The sequence below is a fragment of the Micropterus dolomieu genome, linkage group LG21, assembly GCF_021292245.1.
Source record: "Micropterus dolomieu isolate WLL.071019.BEF.003 ecotype Adirondacks linkage group LG21, ASM2129224v1, whole genome shotgun sequence".
Lineage (NCBI taxonomy): Eukaryota > Metazoa > Chordata > Actinopteri > Centrarchiformes > Centrarchidae > Micropterus > Micropterus dolomieu.
In genome coordinates this window covers 8111746-8133841 of record NC_060170.1, presented here as the reverse complement: position 1 = coordinate 8133841, position 22096 = coordinate 8111746, and the positions used below count along the sequence as shown (strand labels likewise).

Genomic DNA, 22096 nt, shown 5'->3' with positions numbered 1-22096 from the left:
TTGGCCTACTTAATACTGCAATATATTTTCAATTGGATTGCATTTGTACAAAAAAATTCCGCCCAATAGCCCAACCTTTTGTTGTGAAATGTGTTTCCGTGAAGGAAGAATTGATAATCAATGTTTTATTATGAACACACAGTTGAATTACTTACTAATTACTTAGGTAATGGGTTTGCAGAGCATCCAGACCAAAAGAAATATATTTACTGATATAACATGAATTAAGGTAGACATGATGGCTTATTAGAAAGTAAGAAACCCACAACTGTTCATTGATGGACGGCCAAACATTTATTATGCATTTCTGCCATTAAGAAAAAAGTATTACCAAAACATTCATAAAATATTTACGTCAGGTCAGTCGTTTCAACTGAACACACACACACACACACACACACACACACACACACACACACACACACACACACACATACAGACACACACACAGACAGTTGAACATTTAGTGCAGGAGATCAGTGCAGTGGGATAAACACTGTGGCAGTATATGGTAACAGATTACAAGAGTGAGCACGTGTGTGAGAATGAGTGTGTGCATGTGTGGGTGTCTGTGTTTGCAGATAACAACCCACCGACCATCAGTGGCTCTCTTTCTTGCCGCTCGGTGGATCCAGATCACACTATTTTAGTGTAACAGCAGCAGGCAAAAAAATTGCAGACAAACAGCAGAAAACACGTAAGTCAGCATGACAGGCTTTTTCATCCAGGAGATTATCAACCTCTCCCGCTGACCATTAAGGTCTGTCAAGGACATTCAGATCCAAAACCAGCGCACTTAATAAAAGAGGTTAGAGGGACCTTTTTGGATTTACAAGTTTGCCAAAACTCCTGATTTCCCCATACCTCTAACTCTTTCTGACTCTTGCACCCTCATTTGGTAATTTTCTAATTTTCTTTCTTGAATAACACACAAATCTAATTAGTTTTTCCCAAGTGAGATTTGTGTTGCCCTATCTTGTTCAGACAGGTGCAAAGAAATTGAAATGCTCAAGGAAATTTCTCTGCTTTCTGACCTCTGGGAAAGCAAGAAACTCAATTTGCTTGATGTAATTTCAGATTGACGAGATACAAAGTATAGAGACAGTGGAAAAACAGATTGTGTCACTGAGAGGGTGAATTAAACGAATATCAGAGAAGAAGGGGGGTTGCTGCAATCATTAACCTATTGTCAGAGTTTCTGAGGGTCTGTGAGCTGTTCATTTAACATATTTAGTGCTGCTGCAAAGCTTAGGATAATGTTAATTCAATGTCACGTTCCTCAGGATATACTGTATGTCTTCAACTCCATCCACAATCATAGGACTGGTTTACGTAACACAAAAACAAAAATGCCCCTTCCTTCAAATAGAAATAACAATACAAAGTTCTCATTTTTAGATCTTACATGAAATAATTTAAGTGGCAAAAATGAACACTGGCTTGGACTTGACTGTTCTGACTTATCTGAGATCTGACACTCTAAAGCCTTAACTCGAGACATAGAAAAAGATTCAAGTCTTGATTTGAACTTATCCTTGACTTTATGAAAATATATTCAAGCTCCACCTGCTGATACTGCATGTGTCCTATTAATTATGCATTACTGCTGCTCCAACTAAAGTATTGTATTATGTCATGCTGCACCAGGATAGTGGTTCATCACCAGAACATTATTTGGTCACCAATGTCCATTTGTGAGAAAAGCTTATGCTAAAAATATATTAGATATATTAGCCCTAAAGGGAAAAATCTGTATTGTTCAACCAGCAACCTATTTTCCCACGTTCCTAACTCGGCTGCCAGCTGCAGCATGCTCACTCAATACAATAAAAATGTCAAAATGTTATGTCCCCATTAGTCACTTAGACACAGAAAAATGGGAAAATAGTGTCAAAGGTAAAAAAAATAATCTGTTTCCCTTTCAGACTCAATAAAAATATTTTTTTGTTTCCTTCTGTTCTTTTCAATATATCTATAGGGATAAATATGAAAGGAAGGTGAGGAGTTGTTGGTGGGATAAATCTAGGCGATCAGCCGATGATGCAGAAAATAATTTTATTATTATAATATTATTTATAAAATAATTTATATTTAATAATATATTTTATAACAATATTTTCCTTAGCCGTAGTACTTTTGAGAACAAATATATGAAATATGCATAATCACAAACCCTTAAAGGGGCCAGCAGGTCCGAGATGGACCGTAAATTGAGTTGATGCTGGACTGAGAGTTGGCTGCAGTCCACAAAAACAGAAATAAATGACCCTGCCGAGATGAAATCGTCGCCATCCATAAAAATCGGCTAGCTGCGGGCTGTGATGGTCATGTTGTTGTAATGACAATGACATTGTCATCTCTCATATTTTCATAATTTCACTGGGAGAGGGGTAAACAGGACAAGCTGATGGAGTTGTCAAACAGTAAGTGAAAGTCACAGAATGGAGATTGAATCCTTATCGACATCAAATTCTAATTTAATCTCAGACATGCCGCCATGGTGTCTAAAAGGAGAGAGCGTGTGGCAAAAGTAAACATCGGGCTGTGCAACACTGGGCGCCGGCTTAACAGAAACAAATCAGAGCAATCTAAAATGTAATCAGAAACTTGGGATATGTAGAATTTAATTAAAAGAGAAAAAACATAATATTTTTTTCTCTAACAACAATGAAGACAAGTGCTCAGCAGGAGAAGAACTAAACTCAAACCACGAAGGCTCTGTCTTCTGCTTGACAACAGAACTGAGCTATTAGTCTTCCAAAGCTGGACGGCTGATCAGAAATATATCTAATTCCCTTCCATTTCTGCTGGGGAATAGAAGAGCCCGAGGGTTTTTCAGAGGCTCAAAGTGTTCTCTCTGAGACAGTAATTGAAAGCCATGGGTCCTGCTTCCTATTCAGCCGAGCTCCAGCTCAGCTCAGAACTCAAGCTCAGTGGAGAGAAAGCCCATCGATCAGAGGGTCATTATTGGCCTGATTAGTCTTCCGCTTTTGAACTCAGTAATCCAACTTTCAGGCAGCCTATTGTCCTCGGCACAGCCTGGCAACGACAGCCACTGCTGCAGCCTGGATGAGGGACTTGGAAATACAAAGAGTGACACGCTCTGAAATTTAGGGACTCTTTGGCTCTGTCTATTAAAATCAAGGCGAAGCCAATTACCACTCAGGATTTTATTTGTAAACTTTGTGGAAGCAGTCAGGGTTCATGAAATCTACATAGTGGGTTCTTTAAGTAGATATTGGGTTTTATCGCCTTTTATCTTCTATTTTTGTAATAATTTTCTTGCACTGCTCTCTTCCATGCCACTCCTCTTTGAGTTTGCAGCTTCCTCAGCAGGATGCCTACAGTGTTAGAGCTACAATAGACAACTTAGTTCCACATAACAGTGGGAGGTTTGAACTTCTATTTGAACTTGAATATCCAGAACTCCTGTGGGGTAACGTCAGTAAACCGCACACAGCGTGTTCATGTTTACTACAGACTGCTGCTCTGTGATGCAGAGAAAACAAGAGAATGGAGATGTGATTTTGGTGAGTTGAGCTTCCTCTACAGTAGGTGGAGTGCTCTCTTTTTGGATCATGTATTTTGTCATTGATAAATACCTGTCTTGTCTCTGGTTATGTTCCGTCTGCCTTGTTGTGCAGCCCTTCTAAAAAAAGGAAAATCTCCATCTCCATCTCTAAACTGTCTTTCTTATCTAAAGTCCTGGAGAAAGTAGTTTTTACCCAGCTGCAAACATTTTTAATTAATAATAATGTGTATGAAAAGTTCCAGTCTGGTTTCAAACCCAGTCACAGCACTAAAACTGCACTTTTAAGAGTTTTTTATGACTTGATTTTAACTGTTGATTCAGGAGTCTCTGCTGTCCTAGTGCTCTTAAACCTCACTGCTGCCTTTGATACTGATACTCAATCCTCTTGTCACGGTTGGAAAACTGTGTGGGAATCAAAGGTACTGCACTTAGGTGGTTTCAATCCTATCTAACAGATAGGAGCTTCTCTGTCCACCTCGGTGATTATTCCTCTGAGACGGCCCCATTTACTAGTGGTGTCCCTCAAGGTTCTGTCTTAGGCCCCATCTTATTTTCTTTATATATACTGCCCCTGGCCTCCATTTTTGAGAAGTATGAGGTCTCTTTCCACTGTTTTGCAGAAGTTATTCAAATTTATTTGCCCCTGAATGTTAAAACAAAAGGCTCACTGCAGCCCCTGCTTGACTGTATGAAGGACATCAACACAAGGATGAACCTAAACTTCCTCAACGGAGACAAGACAGAGATCATAGTGTTTGGACATCCTGAACTGCTTCATGTAGGTTCTCATGGCCCTTTAACTTCAAATAATCGCTCAACTGTGAGGAGTCTTGGTGTTGTATTGGACAGTGCATTTAAATTTGATGAACAGATATCCGCTACTGTTAGATCTTGCTTTTTCCATTTGAGAACTATAGCCAAGGTAAAGGCCTATCTCCCTCATAAAGATTTAGAGAGGGTGATCAATGCCATTATAACTTCCTGTCTTGACTATTGTAACTTATATGTGGGCTTAGACAAGTCATCCATTCAGCGCCTGCAGTTAGTCCAAAATGCTGCTGCCCGCCTCCTGACAGGAAAGAAAAAGAGGGACCTGTATTGCGCTCCCTCCACTGGCTTCCTGTTCATTACAGGATTGATTTTAAAATCTTACTTTTAACTTTCAAATCTCTTAATGGATTAGCTTTGCTTTACCCAACAGAGCTTCTTCGCCTTCACATTCCAGCTAGAGCGCTAAAATCCGCCAGTCTCCTCCTCCTGGATGTACCCAGAAGCAGACTTAAAACCAGAGGCGATCGAGCTTTTAGTGTAGCTGCCCCTAACCTGTGGAACAACCTGCCATATGAGAACCGCCCCGACTCTCAACCACTTTAAATCTCTTAAAAACACATCTCTTTTCTTTGGCATTTCAGTTATTATCACTGTATATCATATACTGTATGTTCTAATGTTTTATTGTTGTATCTTAACTTGAAAGCACCTTGGTCAACCTTGGTTGTTTTAAGTGTGCTATATAAATAAAATTGATATTGATATTTTGGATTTAAATTATAACTTTAATGCGCCACTTTCTGTTTTGTCCATATCAATGCCAGAATGTATTAAAAACGCAACCACTTTTTGTGTTTTAATCTGAGATTAATGGAGTATTTTTACACTGAAGTCTTGTGCAGTGGAGAAACTGATGCTGCAGTGACTCGTCTAAAAGACTCATAAATCAAGGGCATTCTCTCAACTTTCCATCATGCTGTCCATCCTGCTCTGTCTAATGTATGGCAGAATGCAGCATCAGGACATTTTACAGTAAACGGATACTGCTATGTGTGTGAGTGGGATGATATTGATTTCCAGAAGGGGAAAACGCAGAGGAGTTGAGCCTGAAGCACACCATCTGTATGTAGCCAGACAAACAGAGCTGCCCTCCAAAACCAAACTGAAGTGACCGTGTGAGCAGAAAAAAAAAAACTGAAAAGTTTCTCTGCTAAAAGGACTAAAATATAACTGCCAAGCAGTGAGGTGAGATGTTGTTTTGTATAAAGTTTAAGTGAAGTTACTTTTTCTGACTCAAGAGAGAACGTCAAACGGAAAATACATCTTTGGAGCAACATCTAACGTGTGTGCGTAAGGCAGACGTAGCATGTGTGTGTCAGACAAGTTACAAGAATAAAGACTTTAGAATTGACTTTGACTTAAAGCTGTGAGGCTTAACTTGAGATCTACTGCTTGGAAACTAGGCTTTTGGAACACCAAAACTACACAGCTTATGTATTTCTAATCCTATCAGCCAGAGTGCGGCTGAGTTAATGAAAACTTACTGTAAGAACAGAAAACAATGAGTTCAATGTTTTTTTTCATTGTGCTCAGTATTATTTTGAGGACTCAAGAGAGACAGATTAATATATATGCCTTTTTGTCTCTATATTGTGCCACAAAGAAGGTGGCACAATTGTATTCATATTTCATCAAACTGCACCAAAGGGACCTGGTCTGAGTTTGTGTATAAACACTACTATAACAATACAATTTGCAGTAACTCTTGCAGTGTCATTGGATTGGTTGTGAGCTTTCACATTTGATTGCAATTTGCTAATAAAGACTTGAGACTTGCTATATGTATTTTTTCATTTAGTTTATGGGTCTTGATTAGACATAATTACACTCTACCTGCTGCTTTCACTTAAAATGAGGTGTCAAATGGACTGTCCTTGTATAGCACCTTTCTAGTCCCGACCATTCACATTGTCACATGCACCTCAGTCAAATGCATTTATCGCATTCATAAAATGATGGCAGAAGCTAACATGTGCAAGGTGCCAACTGCTTATCAGAAAGAAACTAATCATTCACACACCGATGCAATTTGGAAGCAATTTGGGGTTCAGTATGTTGCTCAAGGACACTTTGACATGCAGACTGGAGGAGCAGGGGATAGAACCACTGATCTTCCGATAAGTGGGCAACCCACTCTACCTCCAAGCCACAGCCGCCCCAAATCTGAGCTGGTTTAAAAAAAATTGGAAAAGTTTCTCTCAATATATTCATGTGTGCATGTAAATCAGTCTGTCAGTTGTGTGTGTGTGGATCAAATGGTAAATGGTCTGGATTTGTATAGTTTCTAGTCTTCCGACCACTCAAAGCACTTTTACACTACACGTCACATTCACACACTGATGGAACAGCCATCCTGGGCAATTTCAGGGTTCAGTATCTTGCCTAAGGACACTTCGACATGCATCCTGGAATATTGGAAGCAGGTCCTGCCTTGTCTCTCATTCTGTGTGTGTGTATGTGTGTGTGTGTGTGTGTGTGTCTGTGCGCGTTTTTGTGTGCCAGTGCTCCACCCCTCCCGCCGTTGTACATGGAGGCCGGCGCTTGTTTCCAGATGATTGCTTCCTTGTCATAAAAACTTCACCAGAAGCAATGACAGAGAAGGGACATTGGCTGCCATTTTAAAAGCCTGACCTGCTCTTCCTATAACGGCGGGTAAATATGCAGGGATCAGTCTGTGCCTCCACCAAATATATTTTTAGGGATAAAGTCAACGGAGCACACTGTGTGGAGACGTCAAGTAGAATCAGTGTGATGAGCACTGAAGTTGAGGCAATTAAAGGAGTTTAGGGGAACACAGGAGATGTCAAAAATGATTAGACACAGTGACTTCAGCAAGTCAGAGAATTAATAATGTGACTGTGTAGCAAACTTAAAACAATAGAAATAGAAATCCACTTCTACATAATAATGCTTTTCAAAATCCATGTCCGACAGAAATACAGTTAGCTTGACTCTGACCACTCAAAGTGTATTTATTCCATATCTTTCTTTTCCAAACTATTGAACTATAAACCTCTGGAGGAAAGATATACAAATCAGTCCTTGAGCTTATTTAAATAAATCAAACACGCATAAGGCTTAGCATTTAATTGAGTTTAAACCAATTATAACTAAAAAGGTATTATGTTTCCTCAAAGTGAAGTCTAAACTGGATAGAGAAATTCTGATAATGCTGCTGATTGTCCCTAAAAATAATTTAATTAAATGTTATTATTAATACTAATAGAATACCTGTTTCTTTTTGGACAACTGAAAATGTTTTTATAACTGACCCTTATGCATACCACTGCATGCATACCACACAAAGTACTGTAGCATGTAGTGGATGTTGTAGTGTTATTTCACTGACAAGTGATTTCTGTGTGAACTTGTCAATGGATGTACTTATTCTAGTCTCACTTTTTACTGCATTTTTTTGTGAACTTCTACTCTGTGGCATCCAGGATGGTCTGTTTGGAAAAGAAAAAATCAATTGCTCTTTCTTTCTTGACTGTCTTGCGTGACATTCTGAAAAGCATAGTTGGTGAAGAGACGCTGGAGCTTTGAGGTGCAGCACACTAATGTGGCTCAGCTGTGTAAAATCCAGGAGAGAACGTCATCCAGTATTAATAGAGGATCGATACAGGTATTTTGTCTGTGCAGAACTGAGCCATTGAGGAGCAGGATGACTCTACATTAAACACCAGAGATGCTTTAAAAAACCTTTTTGTTTTTATTTCAATTTCAGATTTTGAAAAAAATGTTTTGAACTTTGCAGCATCTGGTTGTGGGCTTAGTGTAAGCCTTGAATGTAGCCATGGTAGACAGTTTTTCGACCAGTGATGCAATGTGGCTTCTTTTACAAAAAGCAATAAAAAGGTTAAAAGATTCTCTCTAGTTGGTTAACAGACTCTAGACTTGTGTTACAATAAACTACTAGGATCTTGAAGGTTAGATGCAGGATCGGTGGATAAATGCAGACTTTTACAACTGCTTATTTGGGAATTTTGAAAGGATGACGTCGCTATATAAATATACATCAGCATTAATCCATTAATCTCCCGTCCTCCCTATCTATCCGTCCTACCTTCTGATTGATGTGGATTTGCAGGAGAATGTTCCTATAGCTGTGCCCATCATTGACCTGCACCACCACCCCGTCCTCTGTCCCCTCTGAGCCATCATGGATGTACTGGATCTGTTCCCGTGACAGCTCCTCTAGCTTGAATCGGCTCAGTGCCCGGTCGCCATGGAGACGGGTCAGCCGGCCATGGCGGGGCGGTTCAAGGACCATGACCAGGACATCGGCTGGGTTGTCTGGGTCGTCGACCTGCAGGACCGACTTGGTGATGGTTGCCAGGGCGCCACGGCCATCCACGGGTAAGGGAGCTAGAGTCACGACCCTCGGAGGCTAGAAATGATTTTTGACAAAGATAGATTGGATTTAGACAGACAGACTGACAACACCTAGCAACACCTTATTTTTAGGATAAAAAGCAAAGTTTCAGTGTTGGAACACTCTGCTGAGAAAATCTTTCAAACTTTTAAAGGCTGGCTGAGAGCACAGCAAGAAGACACAGCAATTTTTCCCAAAAACTCCCAAATTGTCAGATGATGAATTTTCCCCCAGAGGGTAGGGGGAAAGGGGGCCGTGGCGTCCTGCTGCTGAGGGAGATGAAAAACGATGAAGGTGAGGGAGAGGTTAAGCAGGGTGCCTCATTAAGCTGCACTCAGCCGTACCTGAAGCCTCACAACGGCTGAAGAAAAGCTTCATCTCGCTAACAAAGTCATTTTAGAACACCGGTGAGAGCGGGCGGCCCCCTGTTGTGAGGAAGGGCATGACTTCATCCAGAGCTTACTATGTGTCTACCTTTGTCTGTGTTTGTACCGCTATTCATGTGTACAAAGGATTGATGATTAGAAGTGCACAGTGTCGATATTTTTTTAACAGTAAGGTAATTTTGGCGCTTCTTTAAGAAATTAGATATAATTAGGACTTGTAGACAATTTAGCTTTTCAAAAGAAAGACCAAGCTCTATTAAGTGATATTTTTGATATTTTCACAGAAACTAATAACTGACAATTGAAAGTGTCCTTTGTAGAGCCAAACTCACTGAATAAACACTAACTCTGCAACTTTATGCAGCTTTTAGCCTCATTTAGCAAATTAGGGCCCGAGCACCTATTGCAAGGAACCTATTGTTTTTGCAAGGACTATTAATGTTCTACTACGGAAATGCCTTTCTCATGGCCTTTTTTACTTATACTTGAAACATCACAAATATTTGCACACACAGTAGGACTGGCAAAAATTGCGAATTTCTGCAGTGACTGGGCTCAGGGGTGGCCAGGGGCCTCTATAGCGCCACCTACAAGATTTCAATGAAGCAGCCCCGACGACTGCGACGTTTTTTAGGATTCATCAAACGGTGTGTCCGTGGCGTGGCGTTGAATTTTGCCATGAATTATATTACATGACAATATTCACTCGCAGTTATAGCACCACCTACTGGCAACAGGAAATGACGCATTTTATTCAATGCTGTGAGGTATTCCTCTTAGGGGGTTGATCCGATTTGTCTCAAAACTGTCTCAGAAAAGCCACAAGACCATATTGATGCTGTATTGTAAAACTTATGAGTTGTTGTCAAAGGGCATGTCCATGACGTTGACTTCTGACTGTATGTGGTCAGATCAGCCCCAAACTTGTTTGTCACACGTTTGATAAAAGTTCCACAATGAATATATCTACATGCCAATATTCACTCATAATCATAGCGCAACCCACTGATCTGGATCCCGACGTGCGGGAGGTGCGACAGCCCACTCATCGCTGCTAGCAAGTTTAATCGTTTTTGTTCTCCAACTACACAGAATATATGATAAGACCAAGTGCACCAAATGGCAGTTATACAAAGACTGCGTGTAGTTGACGAGACGGTCTAGAAGCTAAAGAGCCAGATAGTTTTCTTAGGAGTTGGTGGAGACCGATCCAAAGCTAACAAGGTGTATGATAGACACCTTGTTAGCTCTGGACACATGACACTAGATGAATGATAAGGTAAACTTTTGGTAACAAGTTAGCCATGACAACTGCCAATGGGTCTTTCTGTCCCCTAGTGGTCAAAAAATTATGCAGTTTTAATGTTTAGTATATTCAGTTATGATTTCTTGTGTAAATCTGTATGCAGAATACTTTTGTGTTCTTCCAGTTAGGGTTAGTAGCATATGATCTTTTGAGCTTGGACTTCATTTTAAAACCAGTCAATGAAAGATTCTCATCAGGATAGATGTGCTTTTGCACCTTCTGAAACAGAAAGCAACAAAGAAAGACTACAAGTAAAGAAAAAACTAAACAACGCCATGGCCATGGCCCTAAATCAAACATGTTGTCAGGTAGGGGGGCTTTGGGCCACTCAGCCTGACACAGGGATTGGGTCTAATTCGTTGCTCAGGATGGCTCCTGGCTGAGCTCCAGTTCATTGCCATTACAGCAGCATCTTAAGCAAAGCACACTTCTGTGCATCTTTGAGCCAACGTGACCTCTGGCTGAAATTTCTAGAGACAGAGTTGAAACACAGCTTAAAAACTCAGAGGGCACATGTTGTTATCCACAGCCGCTTTGCCCTATGTGTCCTGTTGCAGGCCATTTGGTGACAAATCTTTATCCGTCAGGGGAGCTATCTCCAAGAGTCAGACGGCTGGGCCCTTGGCCGGCCACCTAAATCCTCGTCACTTCTGCAATTTATAGGGGGAAAAACAAAAGGTTTTGGATGTGTTGGTGGGAGATGAAAATGGGTGTGTATGATGCTTTTAAATCGTGCTAAGACATGCTAGCTCACTAAAGGCAAACAGAGAAATCTCTCCCCGGAGGCCGGCGAATACAAACAAACACAGGCACACTCAGGTAGGAGGGCTAACCTTTAATCCTCAACTTACGGGCGAGGAAGAGTTGAGGTTCATATTTGGGAGAGAGCTGTCGTCACCCGTAGGGCCCTTGGGGCTCTGCAGCACTTGAAGGGGATGGAAAAAGCTTTTTTTGTGCTGCTTCCTGTTTTTTTTTTTCTTTTGCTCTGTATTTAGTTTTTTTTTCCTGCTGTGTTCGTGCTGGGTGGTATTCAGACAGCCAGAGTGGTTTCCAAGTAGATTTCATCCTGTCTACCTGTAAGCCTGTTGGTTTGTAACAATGCCTTTTTATCTGCAGCTCTCTTCTCATGTTTTTGTGTCAAGCAGTCACAACACAGACTCCTGTACTCCTGTTAACCTGAAACCATGGTCAAAAATGATTCAACTGACTATTGTCATCGTGGTTTCATATGCCATTTTGTCCTGTACTTTACACTTTACACTCCTTTTTTTTAACTTGACCATGAACACCATGAACTTTATCAACAAAAAATCCGAGATAGAAGATGCCTCAGTTTTGACTGACAGCTGAGGGCATTGCAGAAAGTCCACAGTAAAGACAACGTAGGGGCAAAGATCACCAAAGCAAAGTAAAAAGTCTCAGAAACTTAAAGATGGCCACTTTAACATGAACATGTGGACTAAAAGTACTATATGCTCTGTATCTGTGAGACCACCTCTGTAGAAAGGCCATCAGCAAATACCAGACTCTTTGACACTTTTTTTCAAAAGAAGCCAATCCTGTCAGAAGGGGGAAGCCTATCTGCAGCTCAGATCTTTCATTCCTGAGGCTATTACAATCTGAGACGCCCGCTGGCTGAGGATCTGATGAGGATTTCAATCAACATTTTCTTTCTCAGACTTTAGTTAGACAGGGAGGGTTGCATAAGTCCATGCCTTTTTGCTTTACAGTCGACCTGTTCAACAGTGCCTTTGCATTAGTACCAATAGAAAATGTGGTTTGCTTGTGCCAGCTCGGCTGGTACAAACTGTATATTATGCAATTATGACTAATTTAGAAATACATGAGTCTTTTCCTGTCTCCATACATTTTAAATGTTGTGTTTCTGATAATTAAACAAAGACATCCAAATCCATTTTGCACATGTTGGCTGTGGTTTCAACAAATTGAGTGGTTTCTTTGTACAAATCATGACATTTTCTGACTTTCTGTAATAAAAATGGACAAATCCCAACATTTTAAATTATTATTATTAAATGTTTTAAAGAAAACGCAAGGTGAATTTATGGGAATCTTTCTTTGCAACACTAGTGCAAACAAAAAAAACATAAAGTTACATCAGTATTTGTGATGTTCTTTGATGTAGAGTGAGAGGAGAAATCATGAGACTCTGTGGCTGCAGATTTCTTTGCAAAATATATGTGGCTGCATTTTTAGAGTGAAAAAGTTCAACGACTGAAAAACAGCATAGTGAGTTAATGTTTGTTTTCAAAAATGCAAACTGAATGGACTTTGAGATGATGGAGTTATGGCTGTACATAAACGACATGATCAACATCTCAAATTAGAGCAACAGCTCCTCATACTGTCACTCAAAGACTATGTGGGTTCCCAGTGCCTTCAAAACGAGCCATGTAACTGTTCCAGAAATGAATGAAATGGCAGTTTTCTGATCTTCCACCATAATAATTAATGTCTTGTTAAATTTACACAACCGAAACCAACACAGACTGTTGGTAGGAGATTGGAGGCAAACAATGGTCTCCTCTTTCAAAGACACTTTGTTCACTCAACCACCCACCAGAACAACCTCACTATGTAGTTTAGCTGCACTATTACAATAATGTTTGTGAAAAAGGCTGGTGTTAACAACTGAAAATCCATTGCTGTGGAGTTTTATTTAAATACAAAATAGCAGAAAACTGGTGGACAAAAATGGCAAACCAACTGTTGTCTGAGAAAGATTAGACAGAGCTAATCAAGTGATGGTGTAATTGAGCAGTCCCCCCAAACAGACCCCATTGCTGCAGCTCCACTCAATCACCATCTGAAAGCAGCTTTGCATCTGCTTGCAATGGTGGCTAAACACTGAAAAGGATATAGCACAAACGGTTTTTTAAAATTCCTTATATTTAAGGCACAGAGTGTAAAAAAGGTTTACTCACCTGCATAAACTATATTAATTTTCCAACAGTTTATTTCAGTTTAAAACCAGAAGTCACTAATTGGTGGACCATCGTCCAGATCCAGACTCAGCCGCCGTCTACGGAGCGTTTCTATTTTAACCGGCACAGCTTTTCTGGCATATACTGTACTGGGTTAGCGGCCCAGGAAACTCACAGACCAATTGCATGTGTTCCAATCGTCTCATGTGATGTTACTCTGCCAATCAAATCTGTGTATTCCGATTGCGAGTCGAGTGCGCGAGTGAGAAAAGAGATTTCACATGGCTTTTAATCAAGAATGTACAGATTCTTACATGTACATTCTTCCTAAGGGCAGTTTAAAACCAGAATATTTCATATATCTCCAATCCTAGCTGGCAAGAGAAGCCACAGCTCCCGTTTCTCAATGAACAAGAGAAAGTAGAGAAGAAGAGGGAATGAAGGGGAAGAGGAGGTATTAAAGCTGTTCATTAGTTAAGATGTGTTGAGTGTTTATTATAAAATTGGTTGAGACTACACTTCAATCACTTCAAGCTAAATTTTCTATTTTATTTTTTTCTGAAATTAAGCACTTATTAAACAATTATAAATTAAGCACCACTTTATTTTAAGATGCACATTTTAAAAAACTCGTGAATTTCTTTAAATATAGCCTTTAGTTTAATTAAATTTATAATTTATTTTCAGAGAAGTTATTATTTATTATCTCTCCAGTTTAATGTAATGATGACAGTGGCCTAAATATTGTTGAAATATTTGATTTGACAGTCCTTTGTTGACTAAAAACATATGTTGATACAACTATACGTTATGGCACTGAGTAATAACCCAAATTAGTCGTTATGATGTTCCGGACCTTTGCTTCGGGAAACTTTCTCTAACTGGACCTCTTTGACTTTTAATTGAATACCCCTTTTAGACTATATTTATTATTTATACCGATTCAGTTAACTATCCCAAAGCTGATTCTTAAAACAAGACATTTTGCTTTGAAGTTTCTGGTTTAGACAGATATGTATGATTTTGTTTTTCCTAACAAAAGACAAATGAAATACTTTTCACTCAGGTAATTACATATTTGTTGCAGACATTTTCAGTTCTGCTATTCTTTATCAACCGTCTGTCATTTTATCCCCTTAGCTTTGTCTCACACACACACACACACACACACACACACACACACACACACAGACAGCAGAGTAACACAGCTGTCATGCTAACCAGTCAATAAATCTCAGAGAGAAAGCCTTTAATCCCTCGTTCCTCATTATTTTTCATATTTGTGTCAAAGTCAGAGGTCAGCAGGACATCAATCACAGCCTGCTGTCAGGCTGACGTTGGCCAATCACAGTGTATGCATCACTTCCTGGAGATAGATCCTCAAAACAGTGAAGAATGCAGATCAGCTGGGATGATGCAGTACACTCTACGCTACACTCTAACAATGAGCCATCAGATTTACCAGATTACTGTGACTGTGTGCTACAAATGTTTTATTAAAATAATATAACTGGACTCTTTCTGTGTTGGTATAAAGATGAAATATGGGATATTTTGTTCCTTTGTACTAAAGGGAACAGATCATTTAGCCTCAAATTCATCTGACTGACTTAGCAAGCTAACCATGTCTCTAACTAGCTATATATGCTGTCTAGTTGTAATCTACAGTATTAAATTGTTTTGTGCTCTACTAACTTATTTTACAAGAATGTGATGTGGCTATTTTCCCATAGCCTCATCAAAAACTCAATTACGATTTAGAATTAAAAACACCTGGGAATCAATACAAGAACAATAGTATACAGCATAAAGTTGTTAGAAACTGAAAATTAATGCTACGTTTCTTACCTGCTCATGTCTGCAGCAAAAGTCAACCTCAAACTGGAGGGTAGCTGCTTTTTAAATTTCTTTTCACTCTGAGGCAAACTTTCTCAACAAGTATTGACATATTGGCATTTTAACCCCAGAATACAGACCAAGACGGTCTACTGTTTCACAGTAAACTAAATTTGGAAACAATTGTGAGGTGGCAGCCTATTGTCTATGTTGTCTCTATGTGAATTGACCTGCACAGTGGAAACATATCTCTATTTGTAGCACATTTTCTGCTGGGAGAATACAGTTATGATGCAATGATTTATAGCCTTAAAGTCTTCTTAGAAAAATGTCTGTCAGTGTCATTAAAAGTACCAGATCAAATAAAGCAAAGCTGAAGAAGGTGTATGTGTTATTATACATTACCTGCATTGACACAGCTTGAACTTGAATTGTTTGTGGTTGAGAAAACAACTGGGGGTCAGCGACACGCAAGGTGAACTCACCAGTCCTACAGAAAGAAACAAAGACAGAAACAGGGAGGACATTATAAATCACTTAAAATCAGATAATTCAAAAAGATTTAAGTGTGTTCTCTGGCTCTTGCCTAGACCCACATTGAATGAACATGACCTAGAAACAGCCTTTAGTTAGCTCAGAAGGTTTCTGGGACAATTAGTCCTGCGAGGCTGACCTAGTGTGGAGTGATTACACCTAATCACCTCAGTGATCTAGGGGAGTGGAGGATAGAAGCTTCAAACACATGCACATAAACACAGTAGCACACCTGCTCACACACACTCACAGCCTCAGCATCAAAGATGAGGCGTTTTATCCACAACTCCCTGCGGCTGAGCCTGGGGTATGGCCTACTATGGCTGAAGACCAAATGACAGAGCAGGTTGTTGGTTTAGTGACAACTGAAAGGGAATTACGACAAGATAAAACAATAAATGTTTACTTTTTCAAATATCAAAATATGATGACAGTCTTTACCCAACCTTAATTAAAGGGTCAATTATCTGACCTTCTAAATACCACAATATGCTGTAGTTGTCATGTGTCGATCAATCGATAGATAGATATATATAGATAGATACAGTAGATAGATAGATAGAAAGATAGAAAGATAGATTGATAGATCTATAGATCAATAGATTGATAGAATAATAAATAAAAAATGTAGGAATAATAAATAAAACATGTAGGAATAATAAATAAAACATGTAGGAATAATAAATAAAAAATGTAGGAATAATAAATAAAAAATTCCATCATTGAAAATGATCCAAGGCGGCTGTGGGTCAGGAGGTAGAGGGGTTATTTATTAATCAACAGGTTCAGGCTGCATGTCGAGGTGTCCTTGGGCAACATACCGAACCCCAAATTGCTCCCGATGGCTGTGCCGTCAGTGTGTGTGAATGTTAGTTTCTATTTCTGATTAGCAGATGTCACCCTGCAAGTACAGTCCATTTACCAATTTTAAAGATGCCCAGTATCAAAATTCAGTTTGGTGAGTGGTTTGTGAAAACAGCACCCTTTTACTGTTCGGTGCCGTACATTTATCTCCTAATGAGTTAAGCAAGCCGGCAGATAACTTGTGAAATTCTTCACAGTGTCAGAAAATGTAAAGTCCCGTGTTTTAGTTGTGGTCAGTCGGCAGTTTGTTCCCTTATGATGCAAAAATAAATACTGTTGTTTTTTTAAAAGTTAAAATGTGTCTTGTTGTATATCTAATTAACAAAGGCATGTTGCACGAGCAAGCACACCCATATATATACAGACGAGTGACAGATAAAACCATAATGAATGCTGATGCTTCCATACACTGCATTAGGGATTAATGATTGGTTTTTGAAAATGATCACAGCTCAACTGTAAACCTATGGGAAACTTAGAAGCAGTGTGTTAGACACCACCATCACGAAAACACCAAATGAGGTAATATCGTTTGGGTGAACGGTGTTCAGTGACTTGGAGAATGTACGAGCACTGAAGCTGTTCTGGAGGTTCCTTGGGGCTCAACCTTACTAATACACTTTATGTCAGCCTTTTTTTGCATTTGTCACCCATCTGCAGGGGTGGAAGAAGTACTCAGTTCTTTATCTTAGTTACAAATAGCAAAAATAATGCGCTCAAAAATGTTTCTTAACTAAAAGTACAAAAGTATTAGCATCGCAATGTACTTATATTGCTGGATTATAAATATTGATGCATACATGCGTTCATCACTTTAATGTTGCAGATGGGAAATATGGAGCTAATTTACTTACTACTGCTGTGTAGCTTGTAGATTTCCCCCAGAGGATCATTAATACATACTTCTCTTCTTTTAAACTATAATAATACATCATAATGTATTTGTTGATTATATAAATCTGAATCTACACTAGTTGTAACTAGTAACTCAAGTTATGAAATAAATGTAGAGGAGTAAAAAGTATCATGTTTGCCACTGTATTGCAGTAGCAGAAAATGGAAATACTCAAGTCAAGTACAAGTAAATCATGAGTAAATGTACTTAATTACTTTCTACCACTGCACATCTGTATATTTACTATCTGCTATAGCCATAATCTCGTTTTGAGCCTTTTATGACAAGTGCCCGCACAATAGAGCAGTGCAGTGTCTCAGTGAAAAACTTGGCCAGCCTACTGCAACTGTTCCTCTTTAAAATTCATTCATCAACACATTCTTACAGTGCCTTTCAACAATGATAAAACTCTTTTTGAATTACAATTCCTGGCAGCAAAAGTAAGATTTGTCACAGCTTTACAGCATTTGTTATGGTTAGAGTAATTGTGGAACATTAAAGATGTATTAGGCAGCTTATTAAAGTAACATAAGGAATATATTTCTTGGGGGAAAATGCCATAGTACCTCTAAATCTCTTTATGTGCATGCTATAAATGTGGCCGGTGTATTTGTTGGATTCATTATAGATGAAAGATGAATTCTTTTTAATGCAGCCTTGACACAAAAACGGAAAAGCTTTTGATCTCTGTGTATAAATACTTTTCAATGGTAAAGTATGCCACCTGAGACATAAAAGTCAGTTTGTGTCTGTGTCTTGACACTTGACATCATCTGCTGAGGCAGTAATGAATGAAAATACCTTGTTTTGAAAATTTAAATGAATACAGTTCATCTTTCAGAGCCCACCACATTTCAATATTCAATTTTTATTGTCTCTTTTATCCACAGAGACTTGCAGTGTGTGAGTATGTATAGGATTTTTTTGCTCAACAGCATTTGGACACATGTTTCTCTCTGTTGGACATACTGGGTCTTAAGGGAATCAAACCTGAGAGTGTTTGTTTGTGGCTTTGTATCTGTGGCCATTATCCCCCACTCCAAATAATTTGAAAAATATGGCTTTAGCATGCAGATTTAATCCTATTAGGGGCTTTATGTTTTAACGTCTCACTTAATCTAATGACTCAAAACTGGGCAGTGGATCATATTTTGCTAATTCACTGGCATGTTGCCATTTCAGGCCAGACCAGCTGAATCAAGATTGACAAATGTGTTAAATATGTCGATTCTGATTGGCTGAACCGACATTGGGCTCCAACCCAAAATGCCACAGAGTCAGAAAAACAGGCCACAGCAGAACATCTGTACTGAGGAAAACTGGCTCCAGGCTGAGCTCCCTGGCACTGGCACTCACACTGGGTAACCACACTGTGAAATACATTAGAAAATGCAGAAGAAATGCATATGAAAATGTGGCCACATTAATTAAGAAGTTAAGTCTCCATTCCATGTGTAGGTTAATGGAAATTAACTTTCTAACCAGGAAGCTGCAAAAAGCAAACATGCAGCTTCCTGCCAGGCAGCTCAGACAGTAACAAGGGAAATGAAATGTCAGGATACTCATGGATGGAGAAGAGGGAGACGAGGTGTTTAAGGTCAACTTTAAAAAAAAGTTAATTTCAAAAGAGACATGACTTCTTAAAACTGATGCTGAAATGTATATGGATACCAACTGCATTTTCAGTGTTGTGTGTAAGCTGGACAGTCTGACAAAATCAAGCCTTGCATTGCTTTTCACTGTTAAACAGACAGGTGACTAATTAAAGGAAAACATGAATTATTTGGAGAAACATAACAACAGCAGTTTCTTCCATAGAGGGAAGGAGGGCTCACCGAATGGTTTGACAGGTATGAAAATGATGTGGATCATTTGCTACACCCCTCAATGTTCCAAAAACTGAACCAAATCAAACTGAACACCACAGGGAGGTAAGGACGTGACAGCTGCCACAGGTTAATCCTGTTATACTCTCCATTCCATTGTATTCTTTCAGACACTTCATTGACCAATCACAGAATTATACTACAAAAGTACACCTTCTGTCCATATATGCATACTTCCTGTCTCACTTACCCACAAATGAGCAGTTTGTTGTTCTGTCTTTTAAGTAATTTCCTGGCAAACTGGTATTTTCCTAGGCTGCAATGAGGTTATCTCCTCGTCTGTGCAGGTTTGGTATCTTGGCGACTTCCCATGTGCTACAGTGGGAGAAGATGTGTAGGAGAGGGTATGGTGATGCCAATCCAGCAGCAGAGTGCAACCCTGGAGCCAAGAAGCAGTCAGCTACCCGCCTGCTCAAAGCAGCTTATGTTTTTGTTTGTTTTCCACTTTTATCCTACGAGATGGGGATTAATGAATGATTCGCATCCGCTCTGCAATCAACAACAGTTTGTAGCCTAAACTGATAGCCTTTCCTTTACTCTGGTGACTCTCTTTAGAGCCGTCTGAAGGCAGCAGGTGTTTGTTCCATCTCTAATTGGAGTGATTGTACTGTCAAGCCACTATTGTGAACAGCATATCTGGTGGCCAGATTTGGTGCAACCAGCACCAGACTGTTAAAGTAAACACATAATCCTCCTGTGTACACCAAATGTGTTGCTATCATTAATTATTCAACAGTTTCTATTGCAGCGTAAACCAGGTAAAACAGGTGTGACAGATGTATTGAAAACAGTTCCTTGAAAAATCATACATTAATTAAAACTTTCTCTCTGCTAACAACTCCCTCAGGACCATCCGTTTATGCCAGTCCTTCCCCAGTGTCTCCATCCAAAACACATCAGATAACCAGGGGGAAAGGCTGTGCTCATAATCTTGTTTTTAATGAGTCTGTCCTGGAGCGCCACATTTTTAATTACAAGACAGGTAGATGTGTGGCTGTGATGAGCAACATGATGTGATACAAATTGTTCGGGTGAAATTCTACACTGGTGTTCCCACAAACAAGTCTGTTATTTTCAAAACCCCAATTTATTTGTGGTTCATTACAAGGATCAAGTTTGTGTAGCAATAGGAAGATTAAGTAACCTATTTTGATCCCAGAATATCAGCAATTGTTTCTGCGTGTAAAACAGTCAAGTCTAAAATTAAACTTGCTTTAGGTGGTATTGAACTGCAGATGGTTACTGTATGGATCATCGTCATGACCAAAAAGAATCGCACACGGCTATGCATGGTAAACATGATGACCACGGGATAACAAGTTCAATAATAATATGTTGCCTTTGAGGAAAAATCTTCACATCCACAGCCAACCCTTTATTTTACATCAAAGATGTTGTAGGCTCATTAGTTTCCAGTTTATTTCCAGCTCCTCCGGGTGTACATTTTTCCTGTCACTGTTAACTGACAGATCAAAATGGCAAGTCTGAAAGGAAGCCCTCGTGTTTGGATTCTGAGGAACTGACACCAATAACTGACATTTACCATTGAGCTTTTAGATAGCAGTTGATCTGCTTCTTTTAAATTTCTCTGTAACTGCTGGAAATATCTGGATGTGTCACCTGGCTGTCTAGTTATCATCATGGAACCAGAAACTCAACTTTCTGGATGGATTTTTCTTTCTTATTTTCCATGAACACTAACAAACCACATCAGATCCACCTACCTAGCTTTGTCTTTTTGGTGTCTGAACCGAACCCGGCCAGTTCTCAGCTCTGCCCAGGTGAAGGTGTCCTCCCTGGTCAGTTCTCGACCTAATGTCCTTTGGCCTCCATTCTCTTCTCCTTCCTCCCCTCTGAACACAACCAGCTGTCCATTACTCGGGCCATGATCGAGCTGGAAGATCAGCCGCTCAGATGGACTGTCAGGGTCCTTCAACTGCAGCAGGGTGGGAGGCAGCGGGGCAAAACCACCGAGGGGAACCAGCAGGGAGCCATTCACCTGGAGGGCAGGGGGGTGGGTGTTGACTGAGAGGAGGAAGGAGGACATAAAGAGAAAGAATGACTCAAATTAATGATCTTTGGTGCTATATCAAAGCTAAACTCGACTTGAAAACCAAACTGTAGGTGCAAAAACACATTTCCATCTCCATCATCAAGTGAATCACATACAAAATAACATACTTTAATGATTCCTTTGGGGAGAGAAGTCTGGTGCACATTGCCATGAACAAGATTATAGCAAATAGGGGTTATGAAGAATTCTTAGAATGACCATTACAACTTAATATGAAATCTGAAATTTTCTTTTTTAAAAGGTCCAAAACTAAGAAGGATAAGAAATACAGACAAGAACAGCACATTTCTGAAAGCGCACTTCAAAAGGTATATTTGTAAACTTATAGTTTTGGGATAGGATGTCCAATCATTTTGGAAACAACAGATGTTATTAAAATAAAAACATTAAAGTGTATTAACAAAAGATGGATTTACTGACAAAAGCTAAAAATAAAATTGAAGAAAAAATGAAACAAAGGAAAATTAAAGTGACAGGTCTCATAATTAATTTGTTATTATAATTTAGTGAAAACTCAAAAAACAAAACTTTCACAACACAATGAAAAACATCCGGCCTATAATTACTTTAATTAAGCTATTGCGAATGCATTTCAAAGCATCGAATCTATGTAATTAAAATTTCAGCTCGAT

At 39.3% G+C, this 22096-nt stretch overlaps 1 protein-coding gene across 4 annotated transcripts in view; it reads right to left on the bottom strand.

Annotated features, from left to right (window-relative positions):
- fras1 (Fraser extracellular matrix complex subunit 1) overlaps positions 1–22096 on the bottom strand; it is a 257602-nt gene that overhangs the window by 67141 nt on the left and 168365 nt on the right. For all 4 annotated transcript variants that reach the window (XM_046034200.1, XM_046034201.1, XM_046034202.1 and 1 more), the window contains 3 exons: positions 21115–21415; positions 15617–15701; positions 8430–8753 (listed from right to left, as the gene is read on the bottom strand). In XM_046034200.1, the coding sequence (XP_045890156.1) occupies positions 8430–8753; positions 15617–15701; positions 21115–21415 (710 nt within the window). The remainder of the gene's footprint in view (positions 1–8429; positions 8754–15616; positions 15702–21114; positions 21416–22096) is intronic.